Raw genomic sequence first — 19,803 nt, forward strand, 5'->3', positions numbered from 1 at the left:
CCGGGGACCTCCCAGACCCGGAGACCCAGGCACCCACCTCTCCAGCGGTCAAGGCCACAGCATGGAAGATCCGTCCGGCGCCCGGCCCTGCCAGGGCCCGCGCGGGCCGCTCATGACAGTCCCCCTTGGTGAAGGTAGCGTGGGTATTAAGTGTCCCTTAATTCCAAGTGTGATCATCGGGCGGGCCACGTTTGTGTGGCCTGTGCCTGTAGTGGAGGTCAGCGTGTGTCCCAGGCGGTGGTCTCCGTTCCGGGGCATGCAGCCTCCATGTGGCCGGAATTATCCCCTCCGACCTGGGGGGGGGGGGGGGGCGGGCTGCCTCTCTCGTCCATGTGGACCCCCCATCAATGGTTCTGCATCTGGGGTGCTCGCTCACCTGGCCAGGCGGTCGGGTATCGGGTCTCGGTCAGCAACTATACTTGTTCCGGCCGGAGATGGTGCCTAGGCCGGTCTCATTAGTTTCGGTGCTCCCGCTGGGTATTTGGCTGCAGATCTGTATCGTTCGAAAGCTTAGGTGATCCTCTATTATGTCCCAGCGAGCATTCCAGCTTTAGGACATTTTAAAAGTAAATTATCTGCCCTTTTTCAGGGCTCTAGCTCGGAGCCACATTATTCTGCTGCCATGCGGCTTGGCGGCCCAGCCCCGCCCCCCCAACTCCCTTCCCTTTTCCGTTAGAAGCTCACCCAGTCTCTTCTCCTTCAAAAAAATCATTAAAACTCACTTTTTCACAAAAGCATATCAATTGAACTGTTTATGGCTGCAAAAAAAACCACACTTAGTCTTCATTGAATACTATTCTACCAATCTACTTCCCTTACCTTTTGTGTCACTTTACCCCACTCTTTCTAGCATGTAAGCATATTGGGCAGGACCCTCAACCACTCTGCTTCTGTGCGTCAAACTTCTCTGGTTACAATTTCGTTTGTTAGTCCACACATTGTAAAGCGCTACGGAATTTGTTGGCGCTATATAAATATAATAATAATATCCGGGGCGCAACCTGTATTTGTTGTTTGTATTTTTTGGGGTGTCATAGCAACCCTCTCTGGAAGTTTTTCAACAGTTCATAACCTTTAATAAACACCATATTCAATTCAATCTTGCAGTGAGACACCTAACATGTCCATAGTAAAACATGTAAAATTCCCTGTTCATTTGCAATTGCCAATTTGGGTCAAATTAAAAGACATTTGCTATTTGGAGACATTTACAGGGCGGTGTAAATAACCAAAGTTAACTTAATAATACTAAGTATTGTTTTCCTCAATCCCTGTGCATAATGGTAAACCTCAATAAATATTCTCTGTCTCATGTACTATATATAGTAAAAAGCCATGCGTGAACACAAAATCCATTCTCAATTAAACCTTTGTTCTCCTCTGCTTTAGACTACGTTTCCCGTGACGCTTAGTTTGAGAGCCAGTTGGCTGAGCATCACGGGAAACGTAGTCCATACTGCAAGATGCTCTCCCTTGTCCGATACTGTATAGGCCCGGGGGTAAACAGGCACACTGCTAATACAGCAAGCCCCGCCTCTCTCGCGACGTCACGCGCAATAGCTAAGATTGTCCCTTCCAGGCCACCATAAAACGGAAGTAGGTGACATAGCTCCTCCCAGGGTGCAGCGTCACGTGGTTTTCAAGAGCCGCCGGTGAGTGAGACCACGTGACGTCACCTAGCTATATATCGAGATAATGAAATATAGCTTTATATAGTCTATATTTACCCTTATACACCAAGTATTGCAATGTGCATGTACCGCGCGGTTATAGCCGCATAGTCCGAACGTTCAGTGTGCCCATGTGGTTATTATGGAATGCTATGAAATCTATTATGTACCCTCTGTGTTTATTATACACGCCTAGCTTCATTACTCATTGTTACATTTTTAGAGTTCGATAGGAATGCTCAGCATGTACTAAGCTTGGCTCGGTGTTTGATTTCTTTAAGATGTATAGTGCTATATAAAATATATAGAGCTAGTACGGTGTAAAAATAAAATCAATATTGTGCCTGTAAACGTATATACTCTCCATTACATGGATATCCATAGTAGTAGAGCTGCATGCCTCTTGTTATCTCTCATTTGTTGTGTATCTTTTATTAATACATGCTGTTTTACATGGTTACAAATCTGTTTTGTTTCTTTCTAGAAATGTCTGATACTTCTGCCCTGGAGAGCCTCATAGAAATGGGTTTCACCCAAAATAGAGCGTAATGTGTTTTATTTTATTTATGTATTTTTTTAAAATCATTATTAATCTACTGTTAACCCCTAACCAGCCCTCACAATATCTTTGTATAACCTGACCTGGTATTGCAATTCCTCCTCCTCATCTATATCCACCAAAGCCAATACACTAAGAATAATTGGGATAAAAAATGTCATTTTGATAATGAATTTAAACTTTGGATACTCCCTTTTTTAAATCCGTTCTAATATATTTTACAACTAGCCATCTTTAGCAATACAAGTTAGTTATTACCCACCCCTCCCCCCTTCTTGATTCACATTCCAGTCTTTATTGTTTTGAAGAGGCTCATCATTGTCACCAGGCCCTAGCCATCTATCCACATTACCCACCATTAATTGATGACTAATGGAAGTGCATTGGATGTATTATATACACATGGCAAAAGCATTTTTCAGAATTTGTATTAGTGTATATCAAAATTGAAGTATTGGTCACAAATGTAATGGTATGTGCTCACTTAGTGTCACTTTTAAAAAGAAAGATGCACAGAGTTGGTAAAAGGATGAACAAGTTTGCATAAATTATAATAAATAAACATTTATGCTGAATTGTCTAATATATAGCTATTTGCATCAATTTGTTCCACTTTTCCATGTGAATCAAATGCCCATAGTCTTGCCATTTTACTCACTATGGTAATGGGCCTTACATGGGTACTCCAGAATTCATAACATATAATGTAGGAGACCAACGTCAAAGCAGGTAAATAATAAAATGGTCCCACCATTAGAAAGTCCAGGTGTGTGGGTTCTTCTACCACTTAACATATAAATGCTTCCACAGGGCTGGGTCCACATGCAGGAGAAAAATACCAGACTCAATCTTGTCGGTAAAATACTGCTTTATTAATCACAAAGTATTACATTGGAACACAATGTGCAGACGTGGGCACATAGGAGGGAGTTGCTAACGTGTTTTGTGCCTTGCAAGGAACTTCCTCAGAGTCCAGTATTTTTGTCCCACATGTGGACTCTGTTCTGTTGAAGCATTTATATGCTCCAGAATTTAGGCCTTCCACAATTTAGAAATATAAACAACAAAAACATAAGTCTGTGTTGATAACTAAATTGCAAGTGACATCAGTTTTACTCATCAAATAATAGCCTTTCAGCACACTGTTCTGTATTCTAAATAATTAATTCACATTACTCCACACCTCACTTATCATTGCAGCAAGCATCTATCACCATGCTCCTATCATAGCATCTCAGTACACTCCTCTACACTTCTCATAGCATACCACCTCACACAGGATTTATCTGTGCTAGTGTTCATGCATGCAGGAAATAAAATGCTGCAGGTAACTGTAGTACTTAATTGAAGAAAAAAAAACTTAGCCCAATGCTATCTTTGCTTCTAGCAATCCTAGACATTCAGTAAAAACAAAGAAATAATTATAGGAACAAAATGGGATCTAACTAGGTGCATAAGTGTTACCCAGCATCTATTTAAAAAAAAAACAAAATACAATCAAAGGATTTGGTGCCCAAAACATTTGTACTTTACTGAAAAAGTAGTGGTTGGGTGGCACTTATGCACCCTGTTTAATACTATTTTGCTACTGAAGCAATTTTTTTTGTTTGATTTTACTATGCCAGCCTTCTCTTATTACCATGCACCTGCATAAATAATCTCTCCTTACACTCCTCAATATTACCTCTCACCAACCATATCTTTATTACACACGCCCAAAACATTTGTACTTTACTGAAAAAGTGGTGGTTGGGTGGCACTTATGCACCCTGTTTAATACTATTTTGCTACTGAAGCAATTTTTTTTGTTTGATTTTACTATGCCAGCCTTCTCTTATTACCATGCACCTGCATAAATAATCTCTCCTTACACTCCTCAAGATTACCCCTCACCAACCATATCTTTATTACACACGTCAGGATCACCCCATAGTTTGCACAGAATCGCCATATCAAAATTCTTTGCATACCCATCACATCTCATGGAATCTTTACATTGCAGTATCACAATTCACATCTCTTTATGTAATTTCATTTTTTAGTTTATGCAGTTGCATAATAATTGATACGATGCCTTAGCTTTCTCACCTCTTCGCTCAGTTCCCCAGTTCTTTGGCAACATTTATTACCCTTTTTATACCTCCTTTACACTTATTCCCTCCCTACCTTCAGCAAAGTTCTGGCACTGTTCTAAGCATCATCATGTAATCTATGTGTGACCATTAATCCTCATCCTCTCATAGATCTCGTCGATTACCATATATAGATATTTTGTTGAGTTTAACTGTTACGTTTTTTACAGTAAAAAGGCTCTTGCTGCCACTGGGAATCAGGGGATAGAGTCCGCCATGGACTGGTAAGATAATTTTGTTGCCTTTCCTTTGTGTGCAGTGTGTAATCTGCCTGCCAAGGTCAACACTGTTATTTTGACAATTTCCTTCAGGCTGGTGGAGCATGAAGACGATCCTGATATCGAAGAAGAAGTAGAAACAAGTGAACCTGTTCCTGAAGAAACTGAGAGTGCAGAAATGACAGAAGACATGGATACAAGTGCAGGTTAGATATCACCTGACTGGAGAATGAATAGGAATGATAGTAAGACCAGCACACATCCAAATCGAGTAACACTCCTTTACATAGGCGAGTACATGTATAACAAATTTTAGGTCAAATACAGGTCTTATCAAGTAGAACTTGACAAAGACGTGCATTTGATTGAAATATTAAAGAGTCACGTTAAACACAAAAACAACCTTAGTTTAATGAAGCAGTTTTTGTGTATAGATCATGCACCTACAGTCTCACTGCTCAAGTCTCTTCATTTAGGTGTTAAATCATTTTGTTTATGCAGCCCTAGTCAGACCTCCCTACATGTGACTTACAGAGCCCCCCTGCACACTTCCTGTAAAGAGAAAACTAATGATTAAACTTCCCTTATTGCACAGTCTGTTTAATTTAGAATTTCTTATGCCCTTCTAGAACCTGTATGTGTGTGATTAATGTTCAATTAACATGGCAAGCGATATAAACATCTAATGTAAACACACTGTTCTGTTAGAGCAGATTGAAAATGAAACCATGTTTCTGTGTATCTAGGACTGCAGCATAAGAAATAAGTCATTTAACTCTCAAATGGAGAATTGAGCAGTGAAACTGGATGGCATGATTTATTATTATTATTTATATAGCGCCATCACATTCCGTAGCGCTGTACATTGGGTGGACTAACAGACATGTAATTTTAACCAGACAACTGGACGTACAGGAACAGAGAGGTGGAGGGCCACGCTCAATGAGCTTACATTCTAGAGGGAGTGGGGTATAGTGACACAAAGGGTAAAAGTACGGGTACGAAGTAGGTTGTTAGAAAAGTATTCATTGAGGGCTTAGTAGGTAATTTTTGACAGTTGCAGGAGAGGAGTCATGGGGGTGGGGGATAAAAACCTGCTTACAGTTTAACACCTTAAGACCGGAGGGCGTACAAATACGTCCTTTTTTTAAGCGGCTCTAAACGCTGCCGGGCGCAATTGTAAGCCCTCCGTTTTTTTTTTACTTACCCGGTCGCCAGCGATCGCGGTTGGGGGGACTCCCAGGGAGCCCCCCGCGGCACCTTCGTCCTCTTCAGCCCCCCCCCCCCCCTGGGCCATGTGAGAGTGAGGTCCTTGCGAGGACCTCACAATCACATGGCCGGGATAGCTGCCTGCTGCATTGCCAGTAGGGGGACTGCCTGTAATGACAGTCCCGCTGCTGGCTGGAAATAAAATAAATAAAATCAGTGTAAAAAAAAAAAAAAATATATATATACTTAGATCATATATATATATATATATATATATATATGATCTAAGTATATATATATATATACACATATACATACACACACATACACTGTCTAGGTGTATTTTACTATTAATATATATATAATTATATATATTAATATCAAATTACACGTAGACTGATACTGATTAAATATATATATAATTATTGTTATATATATATATATATTTATATATAATATTAAAAAAAAATTGTATATATACACATATATTAATATATTAATACACATATATTAATTCTACACATATATTTATGTAATATTTGTACATAATTAGGTATCCTAATTAATTACAATTAGCGGGACCTGCCTGACAACCCATGCCGAAAGTATAGGGAATTTAATTTGCTAGCACTATATTTAACCCTATAACTTTCCAAGACACCATAAAACCTGTACATGGGGGGTACTGTTTTACTCGGGAGACTTCGCTGAACACAAATATTAGTGTTTCAAAACAGTAAAATGTATTACAACGATGATATCGCCAGTAAAAGTGACGTTTTTTGCATTTTTCACGCACAAACAGCACTTACACGGACGATATTATTGCTGCAGTACTTTTTACTGTTTTGAAACACAAATATTTATGTTCAGCGAAGTCTCCCGAGTACAACAGTACCCCTCATGTACAGGTTTTATGGTGTTTTCAAAAGTTACAGCGTCAAATATAAGGCTTGTGTTTCATTTTGTTTCACATTAAAATTCGCCAGATTGCTTACGTTGCCTTTGTGACCCTATGGTAGCCCAAGAATGAAAATTACCCCTATGAGGGCATACCATTTGCAATAGTAGACAACCCAAGGTATTGCAAATGGGGTATGTCCAGTCTTTTTAAGTAGCCACTTAGTCACAAACACTGGCCAAAATTGTCAGTTTTTGCATTTTTCACACACAAACAATTGCTAACGCTAACTTTGGCCAGTGTTTGTGACCAAATGGCTACTAAAAAAGACTGGACATACCCCATTTGCAATACCTTGGGTTGTCTACTATTGCAAATGGTATGCCATTATGGGTGAAAATTTAATTCCTGGGCTACTATACAGTCTCAAAGGCAACGTAACCAATCTGGCAAATTTCAATTTCAAATGTAACGTGCTATATTTGACCCTGTAACTTCCCAAAACACCATAAAACCTGTACATAGGGGGTACTGTTTTACACGTGAGACTTTGCTGAATACAAATATGTGTATTCTATTGCAGTAAAAGCAAACAGTATTATGACATTTAAAATGTCATGTAGAACTAAAAATTTTTTTTAAAAATTCAAATTTTCTCCCATTTTTTTCATATTAAATTATGTTTCATAGCTAAATATTTGATATTAAATGAAAGCCCTGTTTCCCCTGAATAAAATGATATATAATAAGGGGGGGTGCATTTAATATGAAAGAGGTGAATTAGGGTTGGACAGACAAATAGCGCAAATGCCAGGTTTTGTTTACGTTTTGTTTTGTTCACAACTTGTACATTTGGCTCAGTCCTTAAGGGGTTAACTGATATGCTTTCTTGAAGAAGTGAGTTTTCAATGATTTTTTGAATGAGTGGAGACTGGGTGAAAGTCTCACGGAAAAGGCAAGGGCATTCCACAGAAGAGATGCAGCCCTGGAGAAATCTTGGAGGCGAGCATCAGAGGTGGGAGTAGGGACAGAGGATAGACGTAGGACTTTGGCAGAGCGAAGGGGCCTCGACGGGACATACTTGTGAATTAGGGAGGATAGGTAGGTTGGAGCAGCATTATGTAGGAACTTGTAAGCAAGCACCAGAATTTTAAATTGAGCCCTATATTTAACTGGAAGCCAGTGCAGGGACTGACAGAGCGGGGAGGCGTGGGAGGTGCGAGCGGACAGGAAAATGAGCCTCGCCGCTGCATTCATTATAGATTGCAGTGGTGCAATCTGGGAACATGTAAATATATATACCCAAACTGCTCAATTATGCTAAACTTGTTTTGGTACTTAGAGTATCCCTTTAAGACTGCTGTACTTGTCTCTGTAAAGGATCACTGTCCGATTTAGAAATGTGCTGTACTGATCCTGACAGAGAACTCGGAGATATATGCACTATTTATATATTTTATATGAGAAGTTCTCACAACTGTTATCTGTAAATTATTTTATCCTACTCCTAGTCCCATTTATCTGATGAATTTATGCAGCTGTTACACTTATGTCACTAGTTGATGTTTTTTTTGTTTTTTTTAAATGTCTCTTTCATATTTTGTTTCCTTTTGGTTGTTCTTTCTTTATACCTGCTGTATCTTAATAATTATGCTCCTTCCCTTTACACTTGCCTTTAGTTATATTTATTATACTTTCTTCCTTGTGCTGAATCTGGACATAGCCAGTTTGTTCTCCCCAGCCCATGGTGCCATATGTTTGTCCAACTGTGGGGCTGATTGTACTTAACATTGTGGGTACATTTGACTGGTAACTGAACCAGAACTTTAGCTGCCCCCACGCTGTCAACTTTTGTTGACTTGGCTGCTATACATAAGTGAAAATAGGCATAACTTTTCTTTATGTATTATATGAAATCTAGAGCACTCGGAAAAATATATCATGTTGGCATTTACCCTTCCCTTCTTGTGCATTTTTAATTCTAAAGCATAAGATAATATTTGTCAAAGTACTGTGTGAAATGTATGCATTTTTAAGTGTTTTTAGTGCCTGAAGTTCCTTGGTGCCCTCTCTTCATTCAGTGTTATACCATTTTTAAATAATTGAACACTGAATGAGGGCTCTTGATCAGCCACAACCCAGGCGCCAGTGAGAAGAGAATACTTTGTTAACCATACACCTTAATACCAGCAGTGACAAGCTAAGATAGGCTGCCTGTTGGTGCTTGGGCTAATGCGTCTTCACTAGTTCAAGAAACTTGGAGGAGCCACCTCTCAGCTGCCAGGGGCCCTTGCTCACCGTTAAACCACTGAAAATGTTTTAATACTGGATGGTGCCAGGGGACATCAAGTACCATAACCACTTCAACGAGTTAAAGTGGTTACAGTGCCTAGAGTGTCCCTTTAAAAGAAAAAAAACATTATATTGTTATATTTAAAAACAAGTCTGTGGGAAAGGCACACTCTAGTTGTTTTTTTTTTATTATTAAATATTTCTGGGTGATTAGGAAAGCTGGTTGGCTTCAACCATTGAGAATCTGAGCCCAACAGCTTTTCGATCTCTGCTGTAGATCTCCAGAGCAATACATACACCAGAGAAGGCATAGGTAGCATGGGGTATCTAAGTGAAAACAGGATCCAATTATGTGTGTATGTTTCTCATCATTTCTAAATCTATATATTTATTTAAAGTGTTTTCTCCAGAGAACTATTTCTGTCTTTGGTTGTGCTGATGTTAATGAATTGTGTTTGATTTTGTTCTATATATGTGTTCATTAATAAAGGGAGAGCTTTTTTGACTGAAGAGGAAAAAGAAAAGCAGACAAAAAGGTAAGTCTTTCTTAAATTTTTAAACTCATCAAGAACTTGCAGACCTGGGAAGATAAGCACAGTAAATTCTCTGGATCAAATATGGTGTCTTGGTTAACTAAACTATACGCTGATCTCCCTCCCAGATGGATGATCTTTGGCATTGCAGCTGTTGTGAGCTATATTTTTTCATATTCTACTGAATGAATCTCATCATAACTGTAGTCCACAAAAGCTGTATTGACGAAGACTAGCCATCATTGGTCAAATGACAGGAGCGAGGAGCTGACGCAGCATAACATGGTGATACCTTTAGAGTCCGATATATATGATGTTAATTCATGGAATGGTTGTCTGCAGGATGATGGAGCTAATTGCTCAAAAGCAAAGGGAGCGCGAGGAGCGAGAAAAGAGAGAAAAGATCGAGCAGGAGAAGCAGAGACGGAAACAGGGACAAGAACTGTCAGCAATCAAACAAAGGCTACAGGAGCAAGAGATGCAGAAATTAGCAGACGATAGGAGAAAAGAAAAACAGGAGGAATTAAAAGCCAGGTGAGAATTTTATGGAAGTGCCATGGTGCCTGAAGCAAAAATATATCCAGGCCTCAAATTTTAAGTCTCGTGCTACTATACAGGCCTAAAAGTAACTCACCACTGCAAGCAAGGGGAGGGTACATGGCAACTCACCAGGGGTGAAATTTGTCAATGGCTGTTGGGCGAGTGGAAATTTTGAGCCCAGATACATCTGCTTATTAAGTAGTTATTTAATGACCCAAATACGCATAATTTTAGAGGAAAATGTCTCAAATCTTTTTGCATAAAGTAAGGTGATCAGCATTTTCCCACGTGTGTGGGGGAGGCCTTGTAAACATTATAATTATTGTCTATTTTACCCATTCACAATTATGTTCTGTGCTTCTTAGCACTCCAATCAGCTGTCAGTAATTCAGATAGAGTTATTAGTTGCAGCTTAGTCCACTACCACATTGTTAATAAGAAAAGACAAGTAAAACCTCAAGTACTAATGCAGAGCACTGTGTCCAGTTTTCATTTCACCACAATTTTGTGTTTAGTGCATAAAACCCAGTGTGAAAGATCCCTCCAGAAAACAGACCCCTGCTTAATCTCTTCACTGCCAAGCGGTTTGGGGAAAAAACACCACAGTCGTAAATATTTTGGGTATTCTTGGAAGATATGTTTAAATGTATTTAGTGTATTTAGATTCTTCAGTGGGAGCGAAATTGAAAAAAAGAGATCATTAATCAAATACTGAAGTTATAGATAAGGAAATAGTATTGCAAATAATAACATTCCTGATTATGTATCATAAACATTTTTCCCTGCATTGTCTATTATACTCTCATATATATTATTCTATATGTTCTCGTATTGTGCTTACATTAATGTGGGGGTTTCTGTGTGTTTATGTTTAGTCTCCCCACACACTGTTGTGTATTTTTTATTTTTACATTTAATTGTTCCTCCCTCCTGCCTACATTTTAATTTCCTTGGAGGTCCAGTGGGCTCCCTGATTCTCTAGTGGGGCTCCTTGGTTGTCCGGTAGGCTCTTATTGTAGTTCTGCACTTCCAGCTGAGTGCAGACCCCTCTCAATGGGAGGGAAAATGGCAGCAATCTGTACCCCTCCTCGGAGTTGTAGATTTCCTATGTGAGCAATGCAGGGCCAGTTAAGGAAATATATATATATATCCCCACCAGTCTGTGCATCTGCCAGTGCTATAATGGCAGTATTGGCTCAGCTGTATGAGCATAAAAATATGCAATTTTATTAGCAAATTTTAAAATCGTGTAAACACAATTACTGGGTATGAGTGCATACCCTGGGAATTGTGTATGCACAATTTCCAAAGTGAATGGGTTAATAGCTAGCACTGTGGGATGGTGCTCTCAAAGGATATTCTGAAACAAGTTTTGTTTGTACTATTACAGATTAAACTGCTAAATGAGGCCATAAGGCTAATCTAACATATAAGGAAAGTTCAGAAACAAAATGCCAGGCACACAAGTTCTGGTACTCCCAATAAGTCTCAATGATGAATTATGGCTTTTATTCCTTTTGGAACCGAACCCCACACTGAATTAACCTTTCCACTTTCTTGGCCATCCTATATTCTGAGATATCAATACATTAACTTCTACTTGAGTTCACACTTCACTCTAGATTGTTATTACATAAAAGAAGGGATTTTGTTACACTTAGGAGAGGGTACTGGAGCTGGTCCAGGAGACCCAACGCTCAGCAACGGGAAAAGGTAACATAAGGGGTAGTACATATTGAATAGCAAAATTCTACCAGAGGTCGCAGCAATATGGCATGCCAGTCGTGCACATTGGGTATCCTCTCCTTCACCTGCCAGGGTATAAAAATCCCAAAGCGCAGATATACATTAACGTGCAAACATTATCGACATAAAGTAAAGCTAGCACTACTTCAAGAAACATTTTCTATCAATCAATCTCTTTTTGTTCTGTGAAATTACAAAATGTTATAATAAAGTGTTTCAAAAAATAGCTTAATCTATACCTCCCCTTTTCTGAGTTTTATAATGTTTGTGTCTTAAATGCTTAGTAAAGGTAAAAGCTAAAATGTGATAACACACAAGGAATGTGGAGGATTTAAAAGAATAAATACATCTGTGGTCAGGTGAGTGTAAAGGGGTGGTGTAAAGTTAATTAATCAAGCATTTCTACTTACAGGGAGCGTGTTAGAGAGAAAATTGCACGAGATAAAGCAGAGCGAGCAAGAAAGGTGAGTTATATTACCAGTTAACCTGTTATTTTCTAATTGAAATGCAAGTGGACCTCTGCATAATGACAAAAAAAGTCTCAAAGGATATGTCAAGGAAGAGATTACATACTTTCAAAGTGTCTCTTGGAGACTTAGTTCCTATTTTGGGCCAAAATCCCTCTGTCCCTCTTTTCTGTCCTAATGTCCCTCTTTCCTCTGAGCTCCATATTGTTAATGTGTCTGAGTTAAAACAGACCTCCACATTAATCATGCTCACAGTAAGTCTTTAGTGTCTTTAAACTACTAAAAAATGTGTTTAGAAATCAGTCTGTGTATATAAAATACTTTGTTAGTGTTCTAAAATGCAAAGCTTAGAAAACAAGCTACTGAGTTTCTCTAAGCTTTTGCCTGTTCTTGGAGTTCTCATATTCTGTTTGTATTGCAATTCATTTGCTTAAGCTCTTCCTAAGCTAAAAGTCTAATCCAAACGTGGACCCTATGCTCACTGTGACAAGAGGGGTATCAGCTACACCCAAAGAAGACTAAAAAGATTGCACGGGTAGCTATATCTCTCGTGCAGAAAGGACTTGCTGGCATTTAAGTTCTGGACTGCCCTTATGGGTTGGCACTCTTTGTATTGGCACTAATGAGCAAATACTTTTTTGAGACCTGAGCGGGAACTAACCAAAAGGCAAGCTACTACGTTTCTCTAAATTTTTTGCCTGTTCTCAGAGTTTCACACTCTGTTTTAGTTGCATAAATTGTTATTAGTAAGTTATCTGGAATTTCCCAGAACAGCCACACCCTCACTCAAACCCCTAATATGAAAGTGTTCCTCTTCGTCCATTTAATATGTTGGAAGGTATGCAATTACAACATACTTTCTGATTACTAGGGGAGGATTGATTAACCCTACCTCTTTATGCACATTAGTAGAGATATTGCATGTAAAAAATAAGTTTCAACATTGTCGTATTTTTTCCTGTTTTTTTAGTTTGGGGGTGCAACGGCTGAACCAGTGTCTCCTCCAGCAGAGACCCCCATTCCAGCTTCCGCACTGTCACCGTCTTCCCCAACACAAGAACCACCAGTTAAGAAAGAATATGATCAATGCCGTATTCAGGTACACAATGGGGAAATAGGGCTGTTTACTGTGTTTTACTCCCCAAAGTTGCTTTGCATTATTTAAACATATTGTGTATGTATGTATGTGTGTGTATATATATATATATATATATATATATATCATTGTATCTGTAGAGTACAAGAAAGCAATGTAATAGGTTATAAAGCTTCAGCTAATAGAAAAAGATACAAGTAATAACCTTGATAGTGGCTGTACAACCAAATCCATATGTGCTTTAATAAGACCCCATGTCTTACCTTAGAAGGCTTATAATTATGATAAACATTGTGAAGACATTGGCAAGCATGGAGCTTGTTATTTAAATTGTATACATACATGTGTGTCTTAACACCAACACATCAAGGACAAATTCTTGCTAATGAAATTCTCATGTACACTATAAAGCAAAAAGAGACAATCCTATAGAATAACGTTGAATTACGTGCATGGGTTTATAACAGTAATTTAGCAGCATTACATTTCCTATTGCTCAATGACCCATATATTAGTGCACCTGAACAACGGCTAACATTAGAAGTGCATGACAATCCTGTTAAACAAGAAAGATTTTTAATACAGTGAGAGATCCCCAGTGACTTTTCACTGCACAGCAGTGTATTTAAATAGAATTCTTGACTATGTGCTTTAAAAATATTCTTGTCTTAATGGGTTACTGCAAGCACCTTGACCACTTCCGCCAGAAGTTAAGTTCCTAGGTTGCTAAGGTCAATTTTATGCATATTTCCATGCACAGATTTGCATTAATTGGCTGAGATCAGTCAGCTGCCAATCTCTGCCAATAAATGGGATCGACATAAGTCTTCTGCAGCTGTGCAGAACCTGGATGCATGTCATAGAGGACTTTCAGTGCCAGAAAGAGATCCAGCTAAGTGGACAAACCTTTGCAGAATAGTTTGCCCTGTTACCGAGAAATGTGGCCAGCAGAATGTAGTGGTTATGATGCATGGAGTAATCCTTTTACAAAAACAAACAAACCCGGGGCGGGGCCTGGCTGCCAAGCTGAATGGCCGCATGCATAGTGAGCTCTGATCGAGAAACTGAGAAATTTCTATAATACTGACTTTTACTAGCCAAAAAAACGGCAATCAAAGTGCTGGATACAGCCTACAATCAACCCTGCTTTAATCCAAAACATCGCCGTCGCAGGCCAAACAGATTGAGCTTGAAACGACACTACGGCCTACCCGGGGGTGAGAGCGTGGCAGAGGCGGCCGATCTCCCCGCTTGCCCTACCATCGGAACAAGCTGAAACAGTGCGGGAGCCCATTCCCCCCCTGCCGGTGGGGGTTATCCCGGCCCCATCACTCCAGCTGCACTCACCGGTCACTGGTGGTCCCGACGCCCAGCACATGCTGCGACAGGAAGCCTGTCTCCTCAGCCAACCTAAGATGGCGGACGCCGGGCCTTCCGCCATGCCACGAGGCCTGGCATATTCGACTCTAAGTAAGCTGGACAAAATCCTGGAGGAATTCTAGCGGAGACTAGAGGAGAGGCAGCAGGGGGCAAACATGCCACACCACTCACCTCCCGCACCTCAAAGGTCCGTGCTGATCCACCCGAAGCAGAATGGTACTGCACGCAGGTGACGACAGAGGAAACAAACCTGGCAGTTGACTCATGGGGTTAAGCCTACCCGCAGAGCCCCCCTACGGAGACTCTCTTCCGATTGAAGACTTCAACACCCGCACCAGGCTATGTGCGGCCCAAGTACTTGAGAAGATCGGGGCACTCCGAGGCTGTATGGCGCACGGAGAGTCGGCAGTGGTCGGAGATGTACAACAGCAACTGGAAAAGGAAACCACAAAAGATCAGACCATCCTGCATACCCCATGGCTGACCTGGACAGAAACTGCTCGCAGTGGCCCACTAGAGGCATCGGCTGAATATCTGACCCTCCGTGACTGTCGCTTCCTACCTGTTGCCGGAACAAATACATCTGTCGACCACCCTAACCACTTGTGGACGCACTCCTGACCCGCAGCCCTAAGAGATCGGCTGTGCAGGGCAAGGGGATACACTGTGCCTCACAATTGGGAACAAAGCTGACGTTTGCCTCTTTTTCTTCCCATTTATATTGTTTTATAGTTCTTATTACTTGGGTTGATGCCCGGTTAATGTTAGCTCGGTCTCTTATGCCCCCACAGCCATCTTTAAGTTTAATGCAGCCATAACGGGATGCCAGTTTCCGTGGTTAACCTGATTAGCTAACACACGACTCTCTACCCACAGACGGATAGAACCTGTCACTCACACTGTCTAAAACCCTACTACACTTATCACACCTAAGTCTTTCTAATAATTTAGATACGTTACCTTTATATATAAGTGCATAAACCGAGCAACTATCCTGTCTGTTACATCACTGCCCGTAAAAACCAGTATAGCTACACAGGCTTTCTGTTATCGTTTGCATACTTTACTTTCTACTTATTTCCTGGTTAAACGACCACATGTCTCTTTACTCCTGATACCCAGCTTGTCTTACTCTGAGACATGGTAAAACACTAAACTTGTTCATAATATAAAAATGTGCATACCTTTTCCTGCCAAAAAAAAAAAAAAAAAAAGAAACTTCCAAACATTAACATTTGGAAGAAATGCTGGAAGTGCACCATCGCCACCTGCAGGAAAAACAAGGTCAACGCAGCAGAACCTTAAAGGACCACTCTAGTGCCAGGAAAGCATACTCGTTTTCCTGGCACTAGAGTGCCCTGAGGGTGCCCCCACCCTCAGGGACCCACTCCCGCCCGGCTCTGGAAAGGGGTAAAAACGTACCTTTTTCCAGCGCTGGGCGGGGAGCTCTCCTCCTCTCCACCTCCGTTCCTCCCCGTCGGCTGAATGCGCACGCGCGGCAAGAGCTGCGCGCGCATTCAGCCGGTAACATAGGAAAGCATTCATAATGCTTTCCTATGGACGCTTGCGTGCTCTCACTGTGATTTTCACAGTGAGAATCACGCAAGCGCCTCTAGCGGCTGTCAGTGAGACAGCCACTAGAGGAAATAGGGGAAGGCTTAACTAATTGATAAACATAGCAGTTTCTCTGAAACTGCTATGTTTATAAAACAATTAGTTAACCCTAGAAGGACCTGGCACCCAGACCACTTCATTAAGCTGAAGTGGTCTGGGTGCCTAGAGTGGTCCTTTAATCAGCCTTAGGATTTTTAATACTGGATCATGACTGGCTGTAACTTCGGGTTTAAACGTTCTCATGCAGTTCTGAGATCTCTGTTTGCACTCCATAAATCTGTCTGCTCTTCAAAGAATAATTACAATTAACTATAGTTCCAAAAAAAAAAAAAAAACCTAGATTAATCAGCATCACCAGTTGAAACTAGATGAGTTCGATATTTAAAGTACTGGATAGAAGAATTTTATGAATAGTATGGCAAAGCATTAGACTTATTGTTAGAATCCGAGGAAAGAGCCAAAACTACATGAGTAGAGTGAGTGAGATGTATCAAAGGAGAATGACTTGAAGGTGAAGGAAATTGCACTAATTGTATACAGGGAGGCAGTGCTACAATTAAATGAAACAACTCTGCTGAGGTTACGTCTCCAACCAGGACTTACATCATGTAACCTAGGTATATGAACTACAATATTCATTATTCCCAATGTCACTGCAGAGCCCTGTCAGTATAATATACACAAGGAACAAAGGACATTATGTTTTTATTAGACTTGTTGGATTATTGTAGCTACATTGAGATACACAGTTGCCTGTATTACTGTTGATACTATTTTTTTTTAAATATTTTTCTACATATTATTTGTGGCTGCTGTCTTGGTGTAGCATTGTTAGATGTCAGTTATTGTTAGACCTTGTTTTACTTTGATCAACCGTTGTGGTGTATGGCTCCCATTTTATTTAGCCTCCTGTTTTCCAGGCAATTATTTGTGACCAGTTGACACTTATGATTAGCCCCTAATTCATATTCAGTGCGTGTGTAATTCTTAAAAAATTTACCACTTTCATGATACAGTTAGAGCAATTCTGTAATCTATAAAAATGTTTTGTACAGATGTACACAGTACTTTAAATATTTTATGTTTCCAAAATGTCAGCCCTAGTGCATAAGATCACATGGTGATGATCAGTTTTGTTACCAATGCATTCACGTATGAAGGTCTCACTAAGTCGGCAGTTCCCAACCTGTGGTATAGGTAACCCCTGGGGTAAGATCCAATTTCCCAAGGGGTACACAAAAGAAACCCACCATAATGGTGGAACCAGGGGCGAACTGAGTAGTCAGGCATTTTGCTAATTATTCAAAGGCCCAGTTGAGGAAAGTGCCCGCCACTCTGGCAGTGACACAGCGCTCACATTAATTTCCAGCACAGTCAGAGTCCAACGTGAAGTTGCATCCACTCGGCCAGGCGCTGCTGTTCTAGGGGAGGGGTGGAGGTGTGTCACATACAGACATCAACGTGCTCTGCTTGCACAGGCTCAGATTTACTTTAAGGCACACAGTGCGCAGAAGGATCCTCTCTGTTTGCCTTAAAGTTAAATCAAGACCACTGCAAATAAATAAGTGTGGCCAACGCCCATTATTGGTTATTGATGTTGGAACTTGCAGCCGGCCACAAGGAGAGCCTGCGGCAGGGGAGCCTGGGCAGAGAAAAAAAAAATCGTAGATGGGCGGAGAAAAACTTATAAATTTGAAATAACAGTTATATTAATTACAATTTGCTAATACAAGGGATACAATTTGTGCAAATAGGCTGCCAAGGGATACACAAGTGAAAAATGGTTGGAAACCACTGCACTAGGTGGATTTTCTTTCATGACTTCACAAAAAAAAAAAAAATCAGTTGTTGACTTAGTCCTTTGAAAATTGTTTAATTTACTAAATACAAATCAAGTGTTTAGATTGTTGTTAGTAAAATAGGGTTTTGCCAGTTCACAGTCTCCTCCCAGGTGAGAGGCATCCTTGTTCCAGGGTGGCTAATGATGCCCTAATGGCAGCAGAGGCGTTAATCTCATAATGTGCAGCGTTTCATGGCTATATGCTCACATGTAGACTCCAAGCACCGTGATCACTTTAAATCACTGAAGTGGTCAGGGTGATTGTAGTAACCCCTCTGAATTGCTTACGTGATCACACCATTGTAGTTTCCTTAGGCTTTGTATAATACTCCACCATTATGTCTCATTTATTGGCATCTACTATTTATCAACTTGTAATATATATATTGACAGATACGTCTTCTGGATGGCTCAGCCTTGTCTCAGACGTTCCGTGCTCGTGAACAGTTAGCTGCAGTACGGGTATACGTGGAACTTAATTGGCCTGGTGGTGCAGGAGAACCTTTTAACCTCCTGACAACTTTCCCACGGAGGGTCTTCACAGAAGATGACATGGAGAAGCCTTTGCAGGAACTAGGTATATATGTATATTATTTATTGCTGTCAAAGAGCTCTCCTAACAATTCAGTGTTTTTTTTTCTTTTTTTTTTATTATATGCTTCATTTTACAGTATTGTCTACTTTCTGCAGGTTTGGTGCCTTCAGCTGTGCTAATTGTTGCAAAAAAATAAGGTTACACCTGACTCTTATCCATATCAAAACCACCAAATGTAGATACTACCCCCAAGAAGCAAAGAAAACCACAGAAGAAATCCGAGACCCCTCATTCCACCCCAAGAAAACAGAGACCCCTCAAGGAACACACAAGACTGGTTCCCCTAACAATTATGTCTTATGCAGTAGTGTTTATTCAGCCGGACAAATAAACCAGTCTAATTTTGTGTGAAAAATATGCATTGTCAAATCACACTTATGTGGCTCTATACTGTCCTGAAGATGGGTTAATACCGCCTGTGGTCGCCCCTTCCAGTTGTGATCAGCTCCAGAGTGATTATAGCTGCTGAGTAGTGATTATAGTTACTGCCAAAGGGTAACCGCTGTATCACCCAAACACTAGTTGGGTGAAGTGAGTGAAGGGTGAAGTAGATCTGTTTATTCCCAGCCAAATGGATCACATTTATACAGAATCTGGTACAGTAGACACTCCCATAAACACACCCACAAAATGCATAGTCATTGTGACAGTAACAAATATGAAATACCATAAATACTTATTTAGTAATTCTTTATTTTTGATGTGCATATTACAACAGACATGTTTGCATGGTCATTTCACAAGTATTTGACATAAAAAGAATGTAGATGCAACATGAAATGACGAGATTGTAGCACATTTTATAGAACACGAGAGGAAAAAAATCAACATATTCACAATTCTATGTGGTTAGTCAAAGAATGAAAAGCTTTAGGATAGAACTGTGGGAATTTGCACAAGTTAAGCAACACTGGAGGCTCTTGCAGAGGACCCAATAACAGGGCACATTAACAAGAGAATGTGTTAGTAGCATAGAGCAAAGTAATACATCTGCCAGTTAGGGAGGCTATA

At 40.3% G+C, this 19,803-nt stretch overlaps 1 protein-coding gene across 1 annotated transcript; it reads left to right on the forward strand.

The window, feature by feature from the left end:
- The first annotated feature begins 1,570 nt into the window (after positions 1-1,570).
- UBXN1 (UBX domain protein 1) lies at positions 1,571-19,149 on the forward strand. Its single transcript, XM_063437679.1, has 10 exons — positions 1,571-1,652; positions 2,155-2,215; positions 4,532-4,585; positions 4,673-4,785; positions 9,472-9,517; positions 9,857-10,048; positions 12,213-12,264; positions 13,238-13,366; positions 18,591-18,774; positions 18,888-19,149. The coding sequence occupies exons 2-10, from the start codon at positions 2,157-2,159 to the stop codon at positions 18,926-18,928; spliced, it is 870 nt and encodes a 289-aa protein (XP_063293749.1). The 5' UTR covers positions 1,571-1,652; positions 2,155-2,156; the 3' UTR covers positions 18,929-19,149.
- Positions 19,150-19,803: the final 654 nt, after the last annotated feature.

The sequence above is a fragment of the Pelobates fuscus genome, chromosome 12 (assembly GCF_036172605.1).
Source record: "Pelobates fuscus isolate aPelFus1 chromosome 12, aPelFus1.pri, whole genome shotgun sequence".
Classification (NCBI taxonomy): Eukaryota; Metazoa; Chordata; class Amphibia; order Anura; family Pelobatidae; genus Pelobates; species Pelobates fuscus.

What these genes read in the sequence shown, in the direction of transcription:
- UBXN1 (XM_063437679.1), top strand. Translation starts at nt 2,157, where the DNA reads ATGTCTGATACTTCTGCCCTGGAGAGCCTCATAGAAATGGGTTTCACC. An exon ending in AGACATGGATACAAGTGCAG is followed by an intron (nt 4,786 to 9,471) that starts GTTAGATATCAC and finishes TCATTAATAAAG; the next exon opens with GGAGAGCTTTTTTGACTGAA. An exon ending in CAGGAGGAATTAAAAGCCAG is followed by an intron (nt 10,049 to 12,212) that starts GTGAGAATTTTA and finishes TTCTACTTACAG; the next exon opens with GGAGCGTGTTAGAGAGAAAA.